This window comes from Amblyraja radiata, chromosome 18 (assembly GCF_010909765.2).
Source record: "Amblyraja radiata isolate CabotCenter1 chromosome 18, sAmbRad1.1.pri, whole genome shotgun sequence".
NCBI classification, from domain to species: Eukaryota; Metazoa; Chordata; class Chondrichthyes; order Rajiformes; family Rajidae; genus Amblyraja; species Amblyraja radiata.
Window position 1 is genome coordinate 35,084,144 of NC_045973.1, and position 20,033 is coordinate 35,104,176.

The 20,033-nt window shown below is 39.2% G+C and overlaps 1 protein-coding gene across 3 annotated transcripts in view; it reads right to left on the reverse strand.

The window, feature by feature from the left end:
* The window catches only part of mtmr14 (myotubularin related protein 14), a 104,810-nt gene that overhangs the window by 68,618 nt on the left and 16,159 nt on the right, over window positions 1-20,033 (reverse strand). For all 3 annotated transcript variants that reach the window (XM_033037108.1, XM_033037107.1, XM_033037109.1), the window contains exons 3-6: window positions 13,850-13,958; window positions 7,733-7,808; window positions 4,833-4,890; window positions 1,237-1,359 (exon numbers count right to left, since the gene is read on the reverse strand). In XM_033037108.1, the coding sequence (XP_032892999.1) occupies window positions 1,237-1,359; window positions 4,833-4,890; window positions 7,733-7,808; window positions 13,850-13,958 (366 nt within the window). The remainder of the gene's footprint in view (window positions 1-1,236; window positions 1,360-4,832; window positions 4,891-7,732; window positions 7,809-13,849; window positions 13,959-20,033) is intronic.

Genomic DNA, 20,033 nt, shown 5'->3' on the forward strand with positions numbered 1-20,033 from the left:
TATTTAGTCTTCTGATTTGCACCCAAGAATCTATTTTAACCTCAAAATGTATAGCGATTTCAAGAAAAATTAGAGATTAATGCAAAATTGCTCACTCACAACCATAATAAATCACGTTTCAGGAAGACACTCTTTAAATTTAAATGTCCCCTTTATTTCCAACATAAGTTTTTTTGAAGGAGGATTCTTTTTTTAAGAACAGCACTGCCCTACACTCAGTTCTATCGCAATAGATGTTATAATGCAATTTTGCATCACATATGTTGAACTTGTTTCATAAATTAAAAATTGTAAGCTAATTTTAGAAATAAATTTTTAATTTTAAACTTTACCGTGGACATGGGCAATCAGAGCAAGGCTTTGTTTATTGTCAACATTTATTTTCCTGGAGAGATGAACAATCAATCAATAAGAGTATTGCCACACACGAGAGGCCGCACACTATAGGCCACACAGTATATAGCTGGCAAACCCCTGAAAGAGTTTAAAGAAACGCTTTCACGGTCATTTACATCAATTATGAGCTCCACATTACCTACTTTGTGGAATACGTTGGCATGGTAATGCCGCTGGTAGAGCTGCTGTCTTACAGTGTCAGAGAGTCAAGTTCAAACTTGACTTTGGGTACTGCCTGTGTGGAGTCTGTACGCTCTCCCTGTGACATCATGGGCTTCCTCCGGGAGGTCCGGTTTCCTCCCACATCTCAGAGATGCGTGGATTTGTAGTATAATTGGCCTCTGTAAAGTGCCCCGAATGTGTAGAGAGTGGATGTGTGAGTGGGATAACAGAATTAGTGAGAACGGGTGATCAGTGGTCTGCACGGACTTGGTGGGCTGAAAAGCCTATTTCATGCAGTATCTTTCAATCAATCAATTTGCTATGGTAAAATCTGGACTCTTAATTCCTAGATTATTAATTCAGAATCACGATTAGAATATTTTTTCTGCAGAGTAAAAGTGGTAGGGACGGAAATATCAAACTTTGCTGCTGTGCCTCATGCACACTTGAATGCTCCAAGTGCTGGAACTAATATAAATTTAACTAGCTATTGGACAAAGTAAAGCTGATTATAACAATATTTTAGAGAAGTGATATATTAATCTGACAGGCATTCTGTTATGTTTCTTGCCCCAAAATTTTCTGCTATCACCATTAGTAAACTTTGCCTCCATTTTATTACTTAGGTTAGTGCTTCATCAGGTTGTTTTTATGCAACGCAATCTGGTTATCACTTACTTCAACCCAAACTTCACTTTCTTCTTCTCCACCATCAGGTCACAGATGTAACGAATGGAAAGATAGCGCAGTAACTTTATGTCATGACCTCGAACCTTATCGAATAACTGGGAATCACCATTTCTGGAATAATAAAATGTAGAAAAATAAAGCAAGGTCAGAATGAAAGTGAAACCGAGTGTCCTAACTGAACACTGAGTAGTGATTACGACTGCAAAAATAATACTGCATTTTTCCAAGAAGTAAATTTGTGAAAGAGCTACTATATTCAGATTCTGCTGAAGCTTGCAAGCATACTGCTTCTTTAAACAATACACAATGACACACAGTAGAGCTGCTGACTTACAGTATCAGAGACCAGGGTTTGATCCTGATTACAGGTGCAGTCTATATGGAGTTTGCAAGTACTCCCTGTGACCACAACCAACCAGTTGCTCTGGTTTCCTCCCACATTCCAAAGACATGCAGGTTTGTAGGTTAATTTGTTTCTGTAAAATAGTCCCAAGTGTGTAGGATAGAACTAATGTACAAGGGAGAGCACTGGATTAGTTTAGTTTATTGCCATGTGTGCCGAGGTAGTGAAAAGCTTTTGTTGCTTGCCAACCAGTCAGCTGAAAGACTATACGTGATTACAATCTAGCCATCCACAGTGTACAGATACATAGGATAGATCAGCACGGACTAGGTGTGCCTGTTTCCACTCTGTACTTCTCGCAGTTATTTAATGTATTTTACAAAATGGATAACTTCACATTTTCCATATTGTATTCCATATGACAACCTCTTGCCTATTTACTTGTCTGATCCATATCGTGTTGCAGGCTCCAAATGTCATCCTCACGAATAGCCAACCTACCCATCCTTGCATCAGCATCAAATATGACTAGTGCACAGGTTACTTTATTCAAGCATCCAAGCCATTAACTGTGTGTAAATTGTTGAAGTTCATAATATTGATTAGTGCTCACTAATTTTGGATTGTTAGTCTGGAAATGACTAATTTGGTAAAATTGTCTTCTGATGGTTAGCCAAATCAAATACCTGCTCATCTCCACATGCTCTTATGTTGCGCAACATATTTGCCTAAAGATCCAAATACATTATATCTTCTTGCTCTGCTTTACCCATCCTGCTAACTACTTTCTCAAAGAACTCTACAAAATTTTCCTTTAAAAACCATACCACTTCTTTATGTTGTATTCAGTTTTGGTTACCCAGATGTATAAACGGAGTCATTAAGTTCGAAATAATGCAGATAAGATTTACGAGGACGTTGCCAGGACTGGAGGACCTGAGCTATAGGGAGTGGTTGGGCAAGCTAGACTTTATTCCTTGGAGCACAGGAGGCTGAAGGGTGATCTTAGAGGTGTAGAGGGGAATAGGAAGGGTGTATGCACACAGTCTTTAACCCATGGTCAAAAATCAGAGGAAATAGGTTTAATGTGAGATGGGTAAGATTAGATAGGAATTGGAGGAGCATCTTTTTCACTTAGAGGGTGGCGGGTATATAGAACGAGCTGCCAGAGGAGGTAGTTGAGGCAGGTAGTTGAGGCAGGTACAAAAACAGCATTTAAAAGACACACGGACAAGTAATGGATAGGAAAGGTTTAGAGGGATATGGGCCAAATGGGTCTAACTTAGCTGGGATACCTTAGACAGCACGGATGAGTTGGGTCAAAAGGCTTGTTCTATGCTGTATCACTTTATGACAACGGATATCAGCTATATTCCAATTATAACATTTGGCTATACAAATAACATTTGTACAGTTATTGTCTTTGTCATAGTCCTCTCGTGAATGGGAGCATTATGTTTCCCATTTTTTCCAATCCTCCTGGACCTCTTTAGAATCCACAGAACGGTGGTAGATTGTAACACTTCACCTCTTCAGCCATTCCCCTTAAGACCAAAGGACACAAGCCATCAGGCAATTTATTGACCTTCAGCTATTGGTTTTTCTAGTGCATTTTCTTTAATGATAAGATTGGTATATGTTCATCCCATTCGATAGCGCTGATTATCATTTATTATTGGGATGTTTTTAAAATGTCTTTTACTGAGAAGACACATTCAAAATGGCGAGGGTCCAGAGGTTTACAAGAATGATTCCAGGAATGAGTGGGTTTGCATATGATGAGCATTTGACAGCACTGGGCTTCTACTCGCTGGAGTTTAGAACGTTGAGGGGGGACCTCATTGAAACTTACAGAATAATGAAAGGCATAGATAGAGTGGATGTGGAAAGGATGTTTCCACTGGTGGGAGAGTCTAGGACCAGAGGTATTTTCCTCAGAATTAAAGGGCGCTCTTTTAGAAAGGAGGTGAGGAGGAACTTCGTTAGTCAGAGGGTAGTTAATCTGTGGAACTCTACAGCCAACTGTGGCAATGAGGCCGTCAGCGGATATTTATAAAACACTGCTGTCATTTCTACATGCTGAAACCAAAATGTATAAAAATGGTCTTTATTAAAATCTGACAATGTGCACTTTAAGCACATGTGATTTTTTTTCTATTACAAATCTCAAATTGTGCAGTACAGGGACAAATAAATAAATGATGGATCTTTGTCCCAAACAAAATGGAAGGCACTGTAGATCACCCATGGTCGAATGGCGGAGTAGCCTCGATGGGCTGAATGGCCTAATTTTACTCCTATAACTTGTGAAAATAACCGCTGATAATCTTTGCCATTTCTCCATTTCCCACCATCGCCTTCTATATTAGCTATTTTCTTCTCTTTTAAATAACCGAAGATCCTTGCCTGCTTTTGTATTCTTTGCTAGTTTATCTTCATACTCTATCTTTGTACTCTGAGATTTGTTTTTAAGCCATCCTTTGCAGAGTTCAGAATATTTCCCAATCCTACGCTTGAGCATAATAGATGGCTTCATGTGGTGTACACTGGGGACCCACTTGATATGATGTTTGACAGCAACAGATATTAGAATGAAGGAAGTCAGTCCCCACAGAGACTGCCAGATCTTTGCAGGAAGCTTTCTATTAGGTCAGCAGTGAACTCTGCCATTTTTATTACTGCCCACAATATTCGTATCAAATTATCTGTTCAGTATAAAATACTTTGCTGATTCTCATTAAAATAAAAAAAAAAGACAGCATCTCTAAAAACATAATTCTACCCATTTACAAATTTATTTGAAATTTGCTCTAGTTTAAAGAGCAAATTAACTTGCTTATTGTTATCACTGCGGTTGCACAGTGGCACAGAGATAGAGTTGCTGTCTAACAGCGCCAGAGACCTAGGTTCAATCATGACTACGGGTGTTGTCTGTACGGAGTTTGTACGTTCTCCCTGTGACCACATGGGTTTTTCACTGGGTGTTCTCGTTTCTTCCCACACTCCAAAGACGTACAGGTTTGTAGGTTAATTGGCTTCGGTAAAGACTTTAAATTGTCCCTGGTGTGTGTAGGATAGTGCTAGTGTATGAGGTTCGCTGGTCGGCGTGGACTCGGTGGGCCGAGGGTTTGTTTCCGCGCTGCATCTCTAAACTAAACTAAACTCTGGCAGTGCATTACTACACAGCAAACAAAGACATGCCCAAAAGGTAATTTCACTCGACTTGAAGAATTTCACCCACCGTACTGCATTGTCATCAGGCAGTTCATCTGATTCTGCTCCTGTATCTTCAAATCCTCCTAAGCAACGAGGAAAAACAAAATGTAGTATAAATCTACCATTTTTCTAAACAAGCAGTAACAGTATGAAATTATCATAAGCTTCCCTTTTTTCTCTCCTCAACTTCCTCAAAATTCACAATTTTTACAATCAATGCCTAGGTAAATGCAGAACTGAAACAGGCCTTTCACACGACTATCAAAATATTAAGACATGAAGAAACATACGCCATTCAGCCACACAGGCCTGCTTTGCTACAATAAAGACATAGCTTATATTGATCATAGTGACATCATAGTGAATGTAATTTCATATCTCATGATTCATTTAGCATTCAATCTCTATGTCAGCGTTTAAGTTACACTCAAATCTCCTTCCATCTTTCCTCCTCAAAAGATAACAACCGAACCCTCTATTCTGTTCTCCCACGTTCGTATTTTCCAGTCTCCTCTTAAACACATCTGCATTATCTTCTTCGATCACTTCATATTGTAGCTGATCATATTAACTGTCAGAGCACTGGATTTCAGAGTAACTATCAAACTCATGGTCTGAAGAAGTGTCTCGACCCGAAATATCACCCATTCCTTCTCGCCAGAGATGCTGCCTGTCCCGCTGGGTTACTCAAGCATTTTGTGTCTACCTTCGATTAAACAAGCATCTGCAGTTCTTTCCTACATATCAAACTCATGGATTCTACATGGGCTCTTACCCACATGGAAGCACTGTAAATCTAAATATATATATTACTAAAATACTCGGCTTGTTCGTTTCGATGTGTGTGTGTGTGTGTGTGTGTGTGTGTGTGTGTGTGTGTGTGTGTGTGTGTGTGTGTGTGTGTGTGTGTGTGTGTGTGTGTGTGTGTGTGTGTGTGTGTGTGTGTGTGTGTGTGTGTGTGTGTGTGTGTGTGTGTGTGTGTGTGTGTGTGTGTGTGTGTGTGTGTGTGATCCTGAAATGATGCCAAAACGGTACCCGATAGCGCTATAATATTTGCACCACCTTACTCACAATTGTCTTGTGGTGTGTTTTCATCGTTTCATTCAGATTAATGTTATATTTTACGTTATTCATATTTTCCAAAATCCAGTTTGAGAATGACTTGAACACTGCAGTGGCAGTTACAGCTATGACGTCATAATGGGATCTCATTTGCAACAATGAGACCTGGCAGAGGGAGGCTGAACAGGAGGGGGAGGGAGTGCTGGGGGAGGCAGGGGAAGTGGAATTGGAATTTTCTTGGTCCTGGCAGCAAGTGCTTGCATTTTTTTTAAGTTTAAAAAGAGGGAGGATGAAGAGGAGGGGAGGGAGTGCTGGGGGATGGGGAAATGAGCTGCCCCAGCGCAGTTGGGGACCATGGGTAAGTGGTGGAATATTGTGTTGTGGTAACGGGTTGCGTTGGAGGAACGGGTGAGTAGTGGAATATTGCGTTGGGAGAACGGGTTGCGTTGGGGAACCAGATCTCCCGTGTGACAGGGACCCGCCCGCTTGGTCTTGTATCCTACTAAAACCCATCATTCTATTAATTTATTCCTCAGACTTATTTTCAAGAGCAAATAACCCAATTCAGTTTTTTTCTGTACAGCTATGCTTCTTTACAAGTATCAACCTTGCAGATCTTCACTGCACCCTCTTTGGTGCCTCTATATCTCATAAATTGGTAATTAGAACTGTACACAAGAATCCCCACCCACCGAGTCTATCTAACCAAGATTTGACTTGAATGTTAACATAGGTGCACTTCTTTTCAGTTCTATCCATTTGAAAGTCAACCCCTTAGAGTTTGGAGCAAAAGGACACAAACTGCTAGAGTAAAGTTTGTTTTACATTTTCTCTATGACTTTAATCAACCTGTAGCACAACCAATGATTATAAGTGCATTTGTTTTCTGAATGGCACATCATCTAAACTTGCACCTTTTAAGAAAGATGTGATCTTTTACAAACTAAAACAGACTAGGTCCTCAAAAAACTCAATTTTAGAAGTAAACATACATGGTTCACTGCCAGTACATTTGAACGTGCAGATCAACTATTGTTTTGTAGATTTTAACTAGATCACAATGAATGGCAAGACAAGTTTGAGGGGCCTGATGAACTATTCCTGTTATTGTATTTTTATGTTCTTGTTGATCTTTCCCTGACTACACCCAGAGGTTTGAGTCTCAAAATAAGAGATCACTACATGGGTTAGACAGTAGCAAATCTTTATAATATTGTGAGGCACAGTTGCACATTATATTCCGAGGCAAATTGATCTTTTAGGCATTAAGGGGCGTAGGGAGTTTGCGCAGAAAGATGGAACTATAGTAAAAGATCAGACATAATTTTTCTCAATGTAGAGCAAATATGAGAACTGCATTATAGACACAAAGTGCTGGAATAACTCAGCGGGTCAGGCAGCATCTCTGAAGAAAAGGGAACAGGTGGCGTTTCAGGTCAGAACCCTTCTTCAGACTGAAGACTTACCTGTTCCTTTTCTCCAAAAATGCTCCTTGAACTGCTGAGTTACTCCAGCATTTTGTGTCCATCTTCAGTATAAACCAGCATCTGCAGTTTCTTCCTACACATGGGAGCTGCATTGCCTGCTTATGCTTCCATCTTCTAACCATTCACAACTACCTTCACGACAACATGGAATCAGACCAACTCGAGCCAAAACAGGAGTGCCACGAAACAGTCAGACCTTTTAATTTCCCAGCGAAAACTTTATTTTGGAAAAGAGAATATTGAACATATATTTAAAGAATAATACAGTTTAACAATGTCTGGACATGTTTCAAAACATCTCCTTTTGTGCCGTATGTTTATGTGATTCTATGGGTGATTCATATATGCACATTTAATGAAGTAAATCATTACGCACCTGAGAATAAGTAGTTATATCCACTGCGTCCATATAGTTCTCCCCATCCCGCCAGTGTTGCTGACCTGCATATGTGCTGGAGGAAAGAAAATTAAATGAATAGTCTACACACTTCAGCAGAATACAGCAATATCACAATAAATGAAAGATGATAAAGTTGAGATAAAGATGAGAATTAGGCTTTCGGAACTTCTTTATTGCTCCACTAGTGGGAGAATTTAGGACCAGGGGCCATAGCCTCAGATTAAGATCTATCTTTAGATAGGAGATGAGGCTGAAACTCATGATGAAAACAATAGCAAACCAGAATTCACACATATTCTCACTTTACAATTTTCTATTCCTTCAAGCATCTTTCTCAGGGGCTTATTTAGCAGAGAACCTGGTTCGCTTGTTCTCTTTTGAGGAGGAAAGATGGAAGGAGATTTGAATGGACCTTAAATGCTAATAGAGATTAAAATCTGACAAAATATTAGAGTTTAGAACATTTATAACTTTTTATGGACTTCCTTCCCAACTTCTAATTTAAAAAAACATCACATGCTGCCTAGTAATTGAACTGCTATCTAATAAAATAAAACAATTTTGCCAATCTTCTCAATGTTATTGAGATTTCAATTAAGGTGGCCTCAGGCCACTTTTCCAAATTGGAAAGTTTCATTTAATTTGTTTATCCTAAGTTTATGGATACCAAGAATCATTGTGAATAGCTACCCTGCTTCCTGTCCTATGGTGTAACGTCTTTCCTTGGAATATGTGAACAAACCTCTCTAGATCAATTATACTATATTGGTTGTGCAATTGTCCCAAATGGTGTTCTATTCTCTCCAGCTGCTTTCGGATTGATTTGCATCTGGAGTATTCTGCATGGTATCTGTCTTCAAATTTAAAGGAAAATGTAAACATGTTGGAAGCAGTTCAGATAAGGTTTACTTGATTAATACCTGAAATAAACAGGTTGTCACGAGGAAAGGTGGCAGAAGCTAGGCTTGCACCTGCTAGAGCTTAGAAGAACAGAATGCAACTTAATTGAAATAAATGATCTTGAAGAGTACTGAGAGGGTGGATACAGAGATGTTTCCTCTCTAACTAAGAGTCACTGTTTAATAGCAAAGGGGTTTTATTTAATCCATTTAAGACAGGTGAAATGAACATTTAGTGTTCAGAGGGCTGAGAGTATTTGGACACTTTTTCAATAGATCCTGATGCAGGATCTGGACCCGAACTGTCAGTATGGAATACTAGAAACTGCTGTCAGCGATACTCTGTTCTTCCATGGGATGGTCCAATTTGTAACCTAATCCAACAAAATCTTGATTTCAATGAACTGATGAAATTTCAAGTATTTATGAACTGTACTGAGGGAGTGTTGGTTTATCAGCGATGCAGTCTATGGAATAAGACATTAAACTCAGAATCTTTCCACTTGGGTACATGTGAAAAATTTCAAAGCATTATTTTTAAGAAGGGATATTATCAGTGGTTTAGATAAGATTTATCGCTCGATCAACATTCTAAAAAGGCATACCAAAGCAGCCCACCGTGGAACCAGGAACCACCTGGAGGCATCCGAGGCTTGTTTCCTGCTCAACCCTGAAGATTGGGAACCGGGGAGAAGGGTGGAGGTAGTTGGTGCCGGATGCTGGACAAAGGGCCGCTTTCAAAATGGTGGCTGACGGAAGAGGATTGGTGGCACCAGGACAACTGGCCTTTAAGGCCAAGATATGACAGCACTCAAGAACTTTGAGGCGCCAGAAACGTGGTGACTCTGCGCATACTGTGTCAGTGAAGTCTACTATTACGCTACAACCTTTGTACTTTTGTACTTATCTATGATTGTGCTTAGACATAGCATGTAACATATTACATATATATATATTACTGGAATGTATGTTAATATAAAGAATTACGAGAATATGCAAAACAAAGGCACATAGACAATGTGACAATAAAGTATCATCATCATCAAAATAAGTAATGTGGTCATGATCATATTGCCATTCATGGGAGATGTGCAACAACGAATTCCATTGATTCCTCATCCACATTATAAATTTTAAAAATACCACACAGGTTGTTCAGTGTTTCTGGACATCTTGAAATATGCTTCATACATACTAATTTTTATTCCTTTCTTATACATGCTTTTAAATACATTTTCACTTTGTTTTTTAAAGTTTACAATGTAACATTTACTTTATTCAGTTTTGGCTTCTAAACATTCATTCTATGTGGACAGATTTTCAATCCCTCAAATATTTCAATATTCCATAGAGTTAAAATAATATATTTTTTATGTTTCAGATTTTATCATGTCCTCACATTTCTCATATTTTGAGATGTTCAAATTGTGGTTTGTACTTCAGTTTGCCTTCAATGAGAATTCTTCAATGTGACTGGCCGGCTTATTTTTGATAGCACCTGTGTTTCTGAATGCCAGAGATTTGGCAACACCCAACATCAAGGAAGGAGAAATCTCCATCACGGGGATTACTGGTGTACTTTAGGGTCAACCTGCTACTTACTTTCTATGCAACCGACTGCAGAATTGTGGCTACTATCTCCTTGGTATCTTTGATATGTAGAAAAATTGACATTTCAGAACAAGGGTCCATTTACTAGAACTGGAAAAGTGAGAAAACATGTTTTTAGTTGCAGAGAGTGATGGGGAGATTGGGTGCAGTATCAATGATAAGGTGCAGGCCATCTTTGGAGAGGGTAAATTGGGAAGAGGGGCCAAATGAATTGGTTCAAGAATTCTAAGCCCCAGACTATGATGTGGTCTCCTGGCCAAAAAAATGGGCAGAGACGTAAAGGTCACGGATAAAGCATTCAACATTAAGCCCATTCATCACGGACTGTTAATGCAACATTGGACAATTTTCCACTGTCCTTATTTACTCCAACACTCCCTTCTGGATGTGCATTGTCTGCTGACTGGTGAGCAAACATGACATCCTCATCAATCTGCAGATGCTGGAATCTTGAGCAAAACACAAAGTGCTGGAGTAACTCAGCGGATCAGGCATCATTTGTTCAGACCCATTCTGAAGAAGGGTCCCGACCAGAAACGTTGCCTATGCATGTCCTCCAGAGATACTAACAGTGCCAAGTTACTCCAACACTTATTCTCATACTTGCAGACAAAAGAAATTCTATTGTGGTTTGATAAACTGACCTCTGCTTTACACAAGCTAGATAACAAAGCTCAGATACCTCCCACTGGACCATGACCCCACGACTGAAAATAAGTCTATTGTTTTCCACACAATCACTGACCTTGGGTGATTGCCTCTTAATAGCCTGCAGCATCATAAGGCTTCTCCACAGCCCATTTCTACATCCACCTCGAGATCCACAAGCAAGAGAGCCATAATTAACCCAACGTTTCCGTCCGCTCTTGCCCAATAGAACGTACTTCTTCCCAGCTTCAATCTATTCTTTCTCCCCCTGCAGTCTGATCCTTCTTATATGACACCTCAAATCCCCTCACCCATTATGACAGGTTTTAATTACCTGGTCTCAGCAGGCTCTTCTTCCCCAGCGATATCAATTGTTCTACATGGCCATTGCCCATCAGGATGAGCCCTTTAATTCTTCCTTGACCAGTTGCTCTTGTCGTCATCTCCCACTCTATCAGCCACCACATTCAATGAATTATTCTTGATAACTTTCATCATCTTCACCAAGATTACCCCACCATATTTATCTTTCTATTCCTTCCCATCTCAACATTCTAAATTGACCATTCCCTTATCCATTCTTCCATCTCCTTTTTTCACAGAACTTTCCCATGTAATTCTTGGAGGGAACACTTGCTCTTTTCTCTCTTCCTTCCTCATCATCCAGGTACCTAAACGATCTGGCTAGATGAAGATGCCATTAATTTGCAGTTCTTCCAACTTGAAGTATTGTATTTGGTGCTCAAAATGTAACCCCCTTTGCCTTGGTGAAACCAAACACAGATTAGCTAACTACTTTGCTAAACACAACCATTCAATCTATATCAGGACTAACCCCGAGCTTCCATTCACCAACTCTAATCTCTGTATCACCAATGTCTTACACTGCTCCAGAGATGCCCAATGCAAGCTTGAGGAACTGAATCTTATCTTCTTCTGGTGTTGTTGTACCCCTCAGGACTTAAGAATGAATTTAACAATTTCAGGTAACCACTATTTTCCACCACCCCATCTGACTCTCTTCTACAGATGTGGCAATATCTTTGTTTTAATAGGTTTTTAATCTCTAGTTTCCAACTGTCAGATTTAAAATAATTGTTACCACGCTGATCATTGATCACCCATTCACACTACTTCTGTATTATCGCACTTTTGCATCCACTCTGCACACATGGGACAATTTACAGAGACCAATTAATCTACGAACCTTCATGCCTTTGGCATGTGCGAGGAAGCCAGAACGCCCAGAGGAACCCCATGCAACCACAGGGAGAACGTGCAAACTCCACACGAGAACACCGGAGGTCAGGATCAAAACTGGTTTTCCAGTACGGTGAGTCAGTGGCTCCATTGATTGCACCACTGTGCCGCCAGTTGAACCAAACTTTGATCTGCACTCTTTTGTATACATTCCCTCTGTACTCTCAACTGCTCTCCCTCTCTGCAACTTAAAGCAAGCTAGTCTCCTCAGTTTAATAGTTCTGATGAAGGGCCCTTGACCTGAAGTGTTAGCTCTGTTTGTCCTTCCAGTGATGCAGTTTGATCCGATGAGATCTTCCAGCATTTCTGTTTTCATTTTGGTTTTCCATCACCTGGAGGTTTTTTTCACTCCAATTCGTGTAATCTTTCCTGACGGTTATAGGTCTATTACATTTAATCATTTTAATGCTCCACATTTCATGTTGCATCTGGCCGACTAACCTAATTATCGCAAAGAACATGCAAATCTTTCTCAATCCCAGAAGATTGCCCTTTATTTCCCCTATGCTATCTACAAAATGGTAGATGCCACTTACAATAACCAAATTTCAGAAAATTCCAACGCTCTCCTTTTTAATTCAAGACGCGATTTATCAGCAGTGAATAGTCCTTTTTTTTTTTAAACACTCAGTCCTAAAGCCATTATCTATTCAGTTTCACACTTCACTCTCATTATAGCATGACATTAATCATAATGCTCTGATGCACAAACAGTGTTTCCCTTGTCACTGCTTCATTAATAACTTTGAAAAACAGGTCAGGTGGTGAAAAACGATTCCTTCCCATCCCCAATTCAGGTTTATTTTTAGGTAACTGGGTTAGTAAGTGGCAGATTAGCAGATGCAGCTCAGTCTAAAATAATGACTGTGGAGCAGCGGAAGCTGGCAATAAATCTAGGCAGTAAAGGCGAGACCAGGTCAGTAATCATAATGCTGCAATTTCAAAGTGATCATATCAGAAATAGCTTACAAATAATGAGCAAAACAATGCTAATTCTCAAAATCATAGGAATTTAAGAATAAGGAATAAGACATTTAGAACGGAGACGAAGAATCAATTTTTTCACACAGAGAGTTGTGAGTTGTGTGGAATTCTCTGCCTCAGAGGCCGGTTCTCTGGATACTTTCAAGAGAGAGCTAGATAGGGCTCTTAAAAAGAGCGGAGTCAGGGGATATGGGGAGCAGGCAGGAACGGGGAACTGATTGGGGGTGATCAGCCATGATCACATTGAATGGCACTGCTGGTTCGAAGTCCGAATGGCCTGCTCCTGCACTTATTGTCTATTGTCTATTACCATATATGCTAACCTCATTTCCTGAGAATTTAGCTATTTAATTTTGTTGAACTATACAATTATTTATTTAACACAAAGCATCAACAGGCTAGAAACATAGAACTGCAGATGCTAGTTCACAAAAAAGGCCACAAAGCACTGGAGTAACTCAGTAGGTCAGGCAGCATCCCTGGAAAACATGGATAGGTGACATTTCGGGTCTTGGTTTTGGGTGACTCAAAACGGCACTTATCCATGTTATCCCGAGATGCTGCCTGGCCCATTAAGTTGCATCATTATTTTTTGTCAAGCTCACTAAGCAGTTAACTTAAAATCCCATACCCATGTTCCCACCAATTTTACATTTTGAATTAAAATATAAATTAGGAAATTAAGTTGTACCTTTCCTTGGTATAAAATGACTGGGCACACAAAACGACTACGACATCTTGCCATCTTGCTACGACTCACAAAGTCCTGCAATTTACTGGTCTGAACTGTACTCTCAAACCTGTAAAACACAAAAGTAAACATTAGCTCCTAACCAGTGAAATTACAACACATCTTATTATTATAGCTGGTATATGATTGTTGCCAGATGAAGAGGCTTTGTAGGTATACGACGATCCCAATCCTACTTGGCTGAGCTGGTCATGTCAACAATAATAACGTAGCATGCAGCACTAAGCAAAAAAGTTGTAGTATCTGTTAACTATTAATAATTAAAAGAGGTATAATGAATATTTGTAATATTGGAGCACCAAAATACCGTGAAATTATTCAGGTATCGAGCTGTATGCCAAATAGTGTCCCAAGCAATGAGGCCCAAGCAGCAACAATCTTAAAATGTAAACACCTTTAACACACTGTGGAATACTTTCATAATACTACATAATTCAGGTATCTCAAGTTTTACATTAAGGGGTACATTCTTGGAAAGCAGCACAAAATTCAAAGATGCATAAATTAAACATATACGTGTAAATTTGAACGCATTATTTTAAAAATATGAGTACGTAAATCAGGCTTTGGTATTAAATGAATAAGCATGTTATTCCAAAACGCACAAATCAAACACGCATAAAACGCAAGGAACCTGTACATTTTTTATCTCTATGGTTAAACAAAAGGTTTCAAAATTGCACAAGTGTTTGACAATCTGCAAATTTATTCCCCCAAGCTATGCTGTCACACGACACCCTAATTATCCTTGAATGGTTCAATGGGACAGACATTTCCGAGAATCCAGTCATACGATCAAGCTGTCAAAGATAACCTAGATGCAAATGAGAAAAGTTTAAAGTTCTCTTTCAAGTTGTAGAAAGCACTAAAGATGAATGAACCGACTTTTGAAAGTAGAAAAGTACACATCATTCTCTATGTTGACAGCTGTCCAGTTTATGAGGACTTTGGGTGAAGGATATGCTGTCATTAGCTACTTATCCATCATTGATATTAGAGGAAACTACTATGTGTTTGAACAGATTAAGAAAAAACGAAGCTTTTCCTCCAGATTTAAAAACCTCTTGCGAGACACACAAAAATCAAAATTAATGTTTAGAATACATCATGCACACCTCTGGAAAAAAAATGGAGGAAAAAGATTAGAGAAGCTAGAGGCAGGTCAATATAACACAAAATATATTTTAAATCAGGAGTCAGACACCATTCCTGTATAACTAAATCTGCAAAAATAGAATTGGTGATTTGAGTAATATTAATCAGTTGTACAAAGAAAAATTCACTTACACCTGAAATTACCATTCCTAACTAATTACCTTAACCCTAAAAGCAGTAAAACTTGGGTCAGTAATAACTCTATGCTTTTTCTTTGACTTTAATGCCGAGTTTCACATTTCACCACAACCTATAGAAGAAGAGGAATTCAGACTGTGATTTTCCGATTTCCATGTTTACGGCAGACTCTGCTGTTCAATTTATTCCATGATAATAGATCACAGCAATAGTGTCACAAGGCGATGATTGAAAGACTAAATTGAAAGCTTTACTTTTTCTTATACATTAAAAGGGTGCAGATGTCAACCTTGGAGATAGCGAACTAATAACAAATATGTGAAATCGATCAAGATTCTGCCATTTTAGGCTGTCTAAAGAGACTAATTTGCACTCAGCTGACATCATCCACAGGCTTAGCTTGTGCCTGAACACTCTCAACATGGCTTGGCACTCTTTCATTCCAGCTGGCAATTAGCATTCATTTCCTTGTCAAAGGCATGCCTACCTCATGACTCCTGGCCTGAAATTGTAAGCATTCTCAAGGTTTGCTGTGATCAATATACACTCAATAACGCAACATTGCTTATAAATCTAAATAGGGAGCATTAAAAAGTAACGTATTCTACATTGAATTTATTTTGTCTGCATTATCATTATTCTTTCATAAATTTCACAACACACTTATATCAAAGAGTGTTTCATAATAAAATGTTTTCTCCATCAGTGAAGTCCATTAGGGAGTATACTTTCAAATTTACCTGGTTACTTGTTCAAATATTATTCAATGGGAGATTTAGATGGTGCTGAATAGCAGTGTTAAAGCAAAGGAATAAACTAACTTTCTCACACCAATGTGACTCTACACAAATTATATTTAAGCAAATTTAACACTTTCTATTAATAAATATAAACATTTACTTCCCTTTTTTAATGTTAATAATGATTCCCTATAAAAAGAAGCCCGATACATTACCGTCATTTCGACAGTTTCATTTCGCTTAATGTTTTTTCATTTACGAGTCAAATGGTTTACAATATCCGAATCCCCTTCGGGTTATTATTATATAGCAAACAGCCGAGAAACGAGTGCATAAAAAGGCAGACCCTTTTTGCCCATATGAAGAAGAACACACTCAAGTATGTTGCTAGTGAATATAATCACAATGGTCCATTCTACAAGGTTCCAGATTTTATTTTCTCTATTACTGACAGTTTCTATGTCAACTTGTAGCGTGATGAAAATCTCCCATTGAATAAAAAGATTTTAAAAAAAACCTATGTGGCAGTCAAATGCAAACTGATTGTTTTTGCATATTTCGTGACAATTTTCCATGTGACCTCACTTTGTATTTGTTTTGTCCAGCAATACTTCTGGAGCTTCATGCGAACAAGGAATCTCATTGCATGCAGGTGTAGATAACAATAAACTAGTCTGAAATCTCTGCTCTGATGCTTGCAAACAAAGTTGCTGCAGTGCTTGCAATATTCCTGGTGGAATGCTGCCATCTTTTTAGCAGAGGAATCAATCTAGGGCGCCAGACAAAAAAAAATACAACAGGTATCATTCAATCTAGATTGCTTTATGGTCGAAATCCTGGATGCAAACGCAAGCATTTGTAAGAACAAGTCCCAATTACTTGAGATTGTGCATATGGGGTTATGGGGTTATGGGTCAGGGGTTATGGGGAGAAGGCGGGAGAATGGGGTTAGGAGGGAGAGATTGATCAGCCATGATTGAATAGCAGAGTAGACTTGATGGGCCGAATGGCCTAATTCTGCTCCTATTACTTATGACCTTATATGAGCAATGGGCATGTGGAAAATTCAGAAATTCCAAGATTCTGGGGAGGCTGTAGGAAATGGCACATAGTGATCTTCAGCACCTGTGCAACGTCACAAATTCCAAATCAAAATCGTGGCATTGACTTCCATTGCTAACCATTCCCGTCACCCTCTGGAGGCATGTTGATTGCATTGCCATTCCCTCCTGACACTGGATGCCTTTCCTAATTTCCTCTTCCTCCTCCTCCTCCTCTACCGAGACCTCCATAGTAACACCTTGCAGCTTACTCTCTCCCCCTTGTTGTACAAGTAGAATTCATTTCTGAAACTAATGGCAGCATCTATGCTAACCACAATGCACCTCCTATTAAGTGATGTAAAACCTGTCCTTAAATGTGCTAGCCACTCACAATATTTGCCCTCAGCTAAATAATTCAGCCAAATAATATATACAGTAGCGAAGATGAGCACTGGCAACATAGTAATGAGCAAGCAGATCAAAAATGGCAATTTGCCTCCACTGTAATCAACAGGCAAGGGTTAATTATACATTTTGACCCATGTCTTTTTCAGGGACTAACACATTTGTCCCTAAACCATTTATGACCATTTTGCTGTTGGCAGCCATTAAGCAACATGTAGACATAAACCAAATTGCAATTTTCTACTTCCTCTTACAATAGATTATATACCTTTCCCATAGACGACCAAATAAAATGATAAACAACGCTATAAAAATAAAATATTTTTTTAAGAACAAAGTCAGGTTTGAAGATAAAGTTTCAAACAAATTATAAAATTAAAAGCTGCTGTGATTATTACGTGAAATTACTCAATATCTTGAAATATGTACAAAAATATTCACGTTCTCATGAGACGTCCTGCAAGTCTCCAAAACTAGCAAACCATATACAAACATTTAGTTACAAAAAAATTTGATGAAATGTTTTACACAAAGAAAACAATTGCCTATACATTAACATATCAGAAGAGAGAGATTATCATTTTTAGATTATTCCATACTTTCTAATACCATATCTACCTGATAATAAACTGCAAGAGTGATATCAATGAGGTATTTTAATTTGGTCATCCAGTCCCTGAAAAGAAGACTCATGAACATAAGAAACAGTAGCATAGGAGGTCACCTGGGTCTCTGATTCTACTCTGCCATTTAAGATCATGGTAGTTAATCTGCCTCTGTGAAATTTTTCAGCACAAATTCCCATATTCCTCAAATCCTGTCGTATCAATCAATGTTCTGCGTGAAGAATTCCAAAAGTTCACAGCATTTGAGTGCAACAAGTTATGGGTGGTATGGTGGCAGAGTGACAGAGTTGCTGCCTTACTGCGCCAGAGACCTGGGTTCAATCCTGAATACAGGTGCTGTCTGCACGGAGTTTGTCCATTCTCCCCATGACCGCGCAAGGTTTCCACAGGTACTCCAGTTTCCTCCCACACTACAAAGGCACACGGGTTTGGAGGTTAATTGGCTTCGGTAAAGAATGTAAATTGTCACTAGTGTGTAGGATTGTGCTGGTGTACAGGGATCACTAGTCAGCGTGGACTCGGTGAGTCGAAGAGCCTGTTTCCATGCTGTATCTCTAAAACCAAAACATGTTTACACTCCAAAGAATATTCGCCAGTCCACTCAAAATCTCCTCAAACAGCAAGCCCACTATCCCTGGGACCAGTCTACTTAATCTTTACTGCACTCCCTCTAATGCAAGTACATACTATCACATGTTAGGAGGTAAAAACCACAGACAGTGCTCTAGATACAGTCTCACACAAAGTCTCACCAAAAATGTTCAACTTTGTTGAAAATCCAGCGGCGACCAGAAAAAGGTACGACTCTTTGGGCGACTACTCACGACCAAACAGGCGTCACCCCACGGCTGGATTTTCAACATGTTGAAAATTTTCGACGACCTGCTGCGACTATGACGGGTGCCGAAATAATCGCGTAAGTGGGACAGGCCTTTTATAGAAACCTGCTTATATTGACAAGATGACCACTGCCAAGATCCAGAAAAAAACAGAATCCTTTGCCAATTTGTATTCATCCAACTGAAAATAAGTAAAACATTCTGGGAAACTCAGCTTTATTGCCAGGTATTAGCATTGAGCAGTTCTCGATAAATTATGCAGCAACTAATGCGTCCTAGTATAAATACCGGAGCTCTTGAAATTCAGCCTGTTCCACATTTATTAAGATAATGGCTGATCTAACTCAGCTCAATTTGCCTGCATTACTTCCATATGCTTCGATTTCTCTCTTATCCAGAACTCGGTATTTTGAATGAAAGCAATGACTGAATTTTCATGGCATTCCAATGTAGAATTCAAAAGGTTCATCGCATTGAAGCGATATCCAAGAAGGCACATCAACGCCTTTACTTCATCAGCATGCCTCCAATGACTCCTATAAACTTCTACAAACACATCATAGAAAGCATACTGTCAGGTTACATCACAGCTTTGGTTTCAGAACAGCTCTGCCCAAGACGGCAAGAAATTGCAGTTGTGGATGTAGCCCAGTCAATCAGATAGACCAAACTCCCACCATTGACTCCATCCACACTTCATGCTGAATCGGAAAAGTAGCCAACATAACCAAAGACTTGTCCCATCCTGGTGATTATTTCTTCTCCTTGATGACGTTGGATAGAAGATCCAAAAGCTCACGCCACCATGCTTAGGAGCAGCTTCTTCCCCTCTGTCATCAAGTTTCTGAATGGTTCTTCCATAACCTAGGGTACTGTCCAATTCACCTCCATCATATTGGGCTTGGTCTCTGGAACTAGTGCGTTACAATGCTGAGAATTTGGTTCCGCACTCCGTATCTTCCCCTTTGCCCTGCCCCTTTCCATCAAGCCAAACATGAGTTTGGCTTGATGGAATTTATGTATAGTATTATCTGAGTTGATTGGATAGCAAGCAAAACAAAGTTTTTCACTGTATCATGGTACACATGACAATAAGAAACCTAAACCTGGAGAAATTTCTCCAAGTCTATACTGAAATTATGCTCCATGGAACTAGACTCATCAGTCCGAGGAAACAT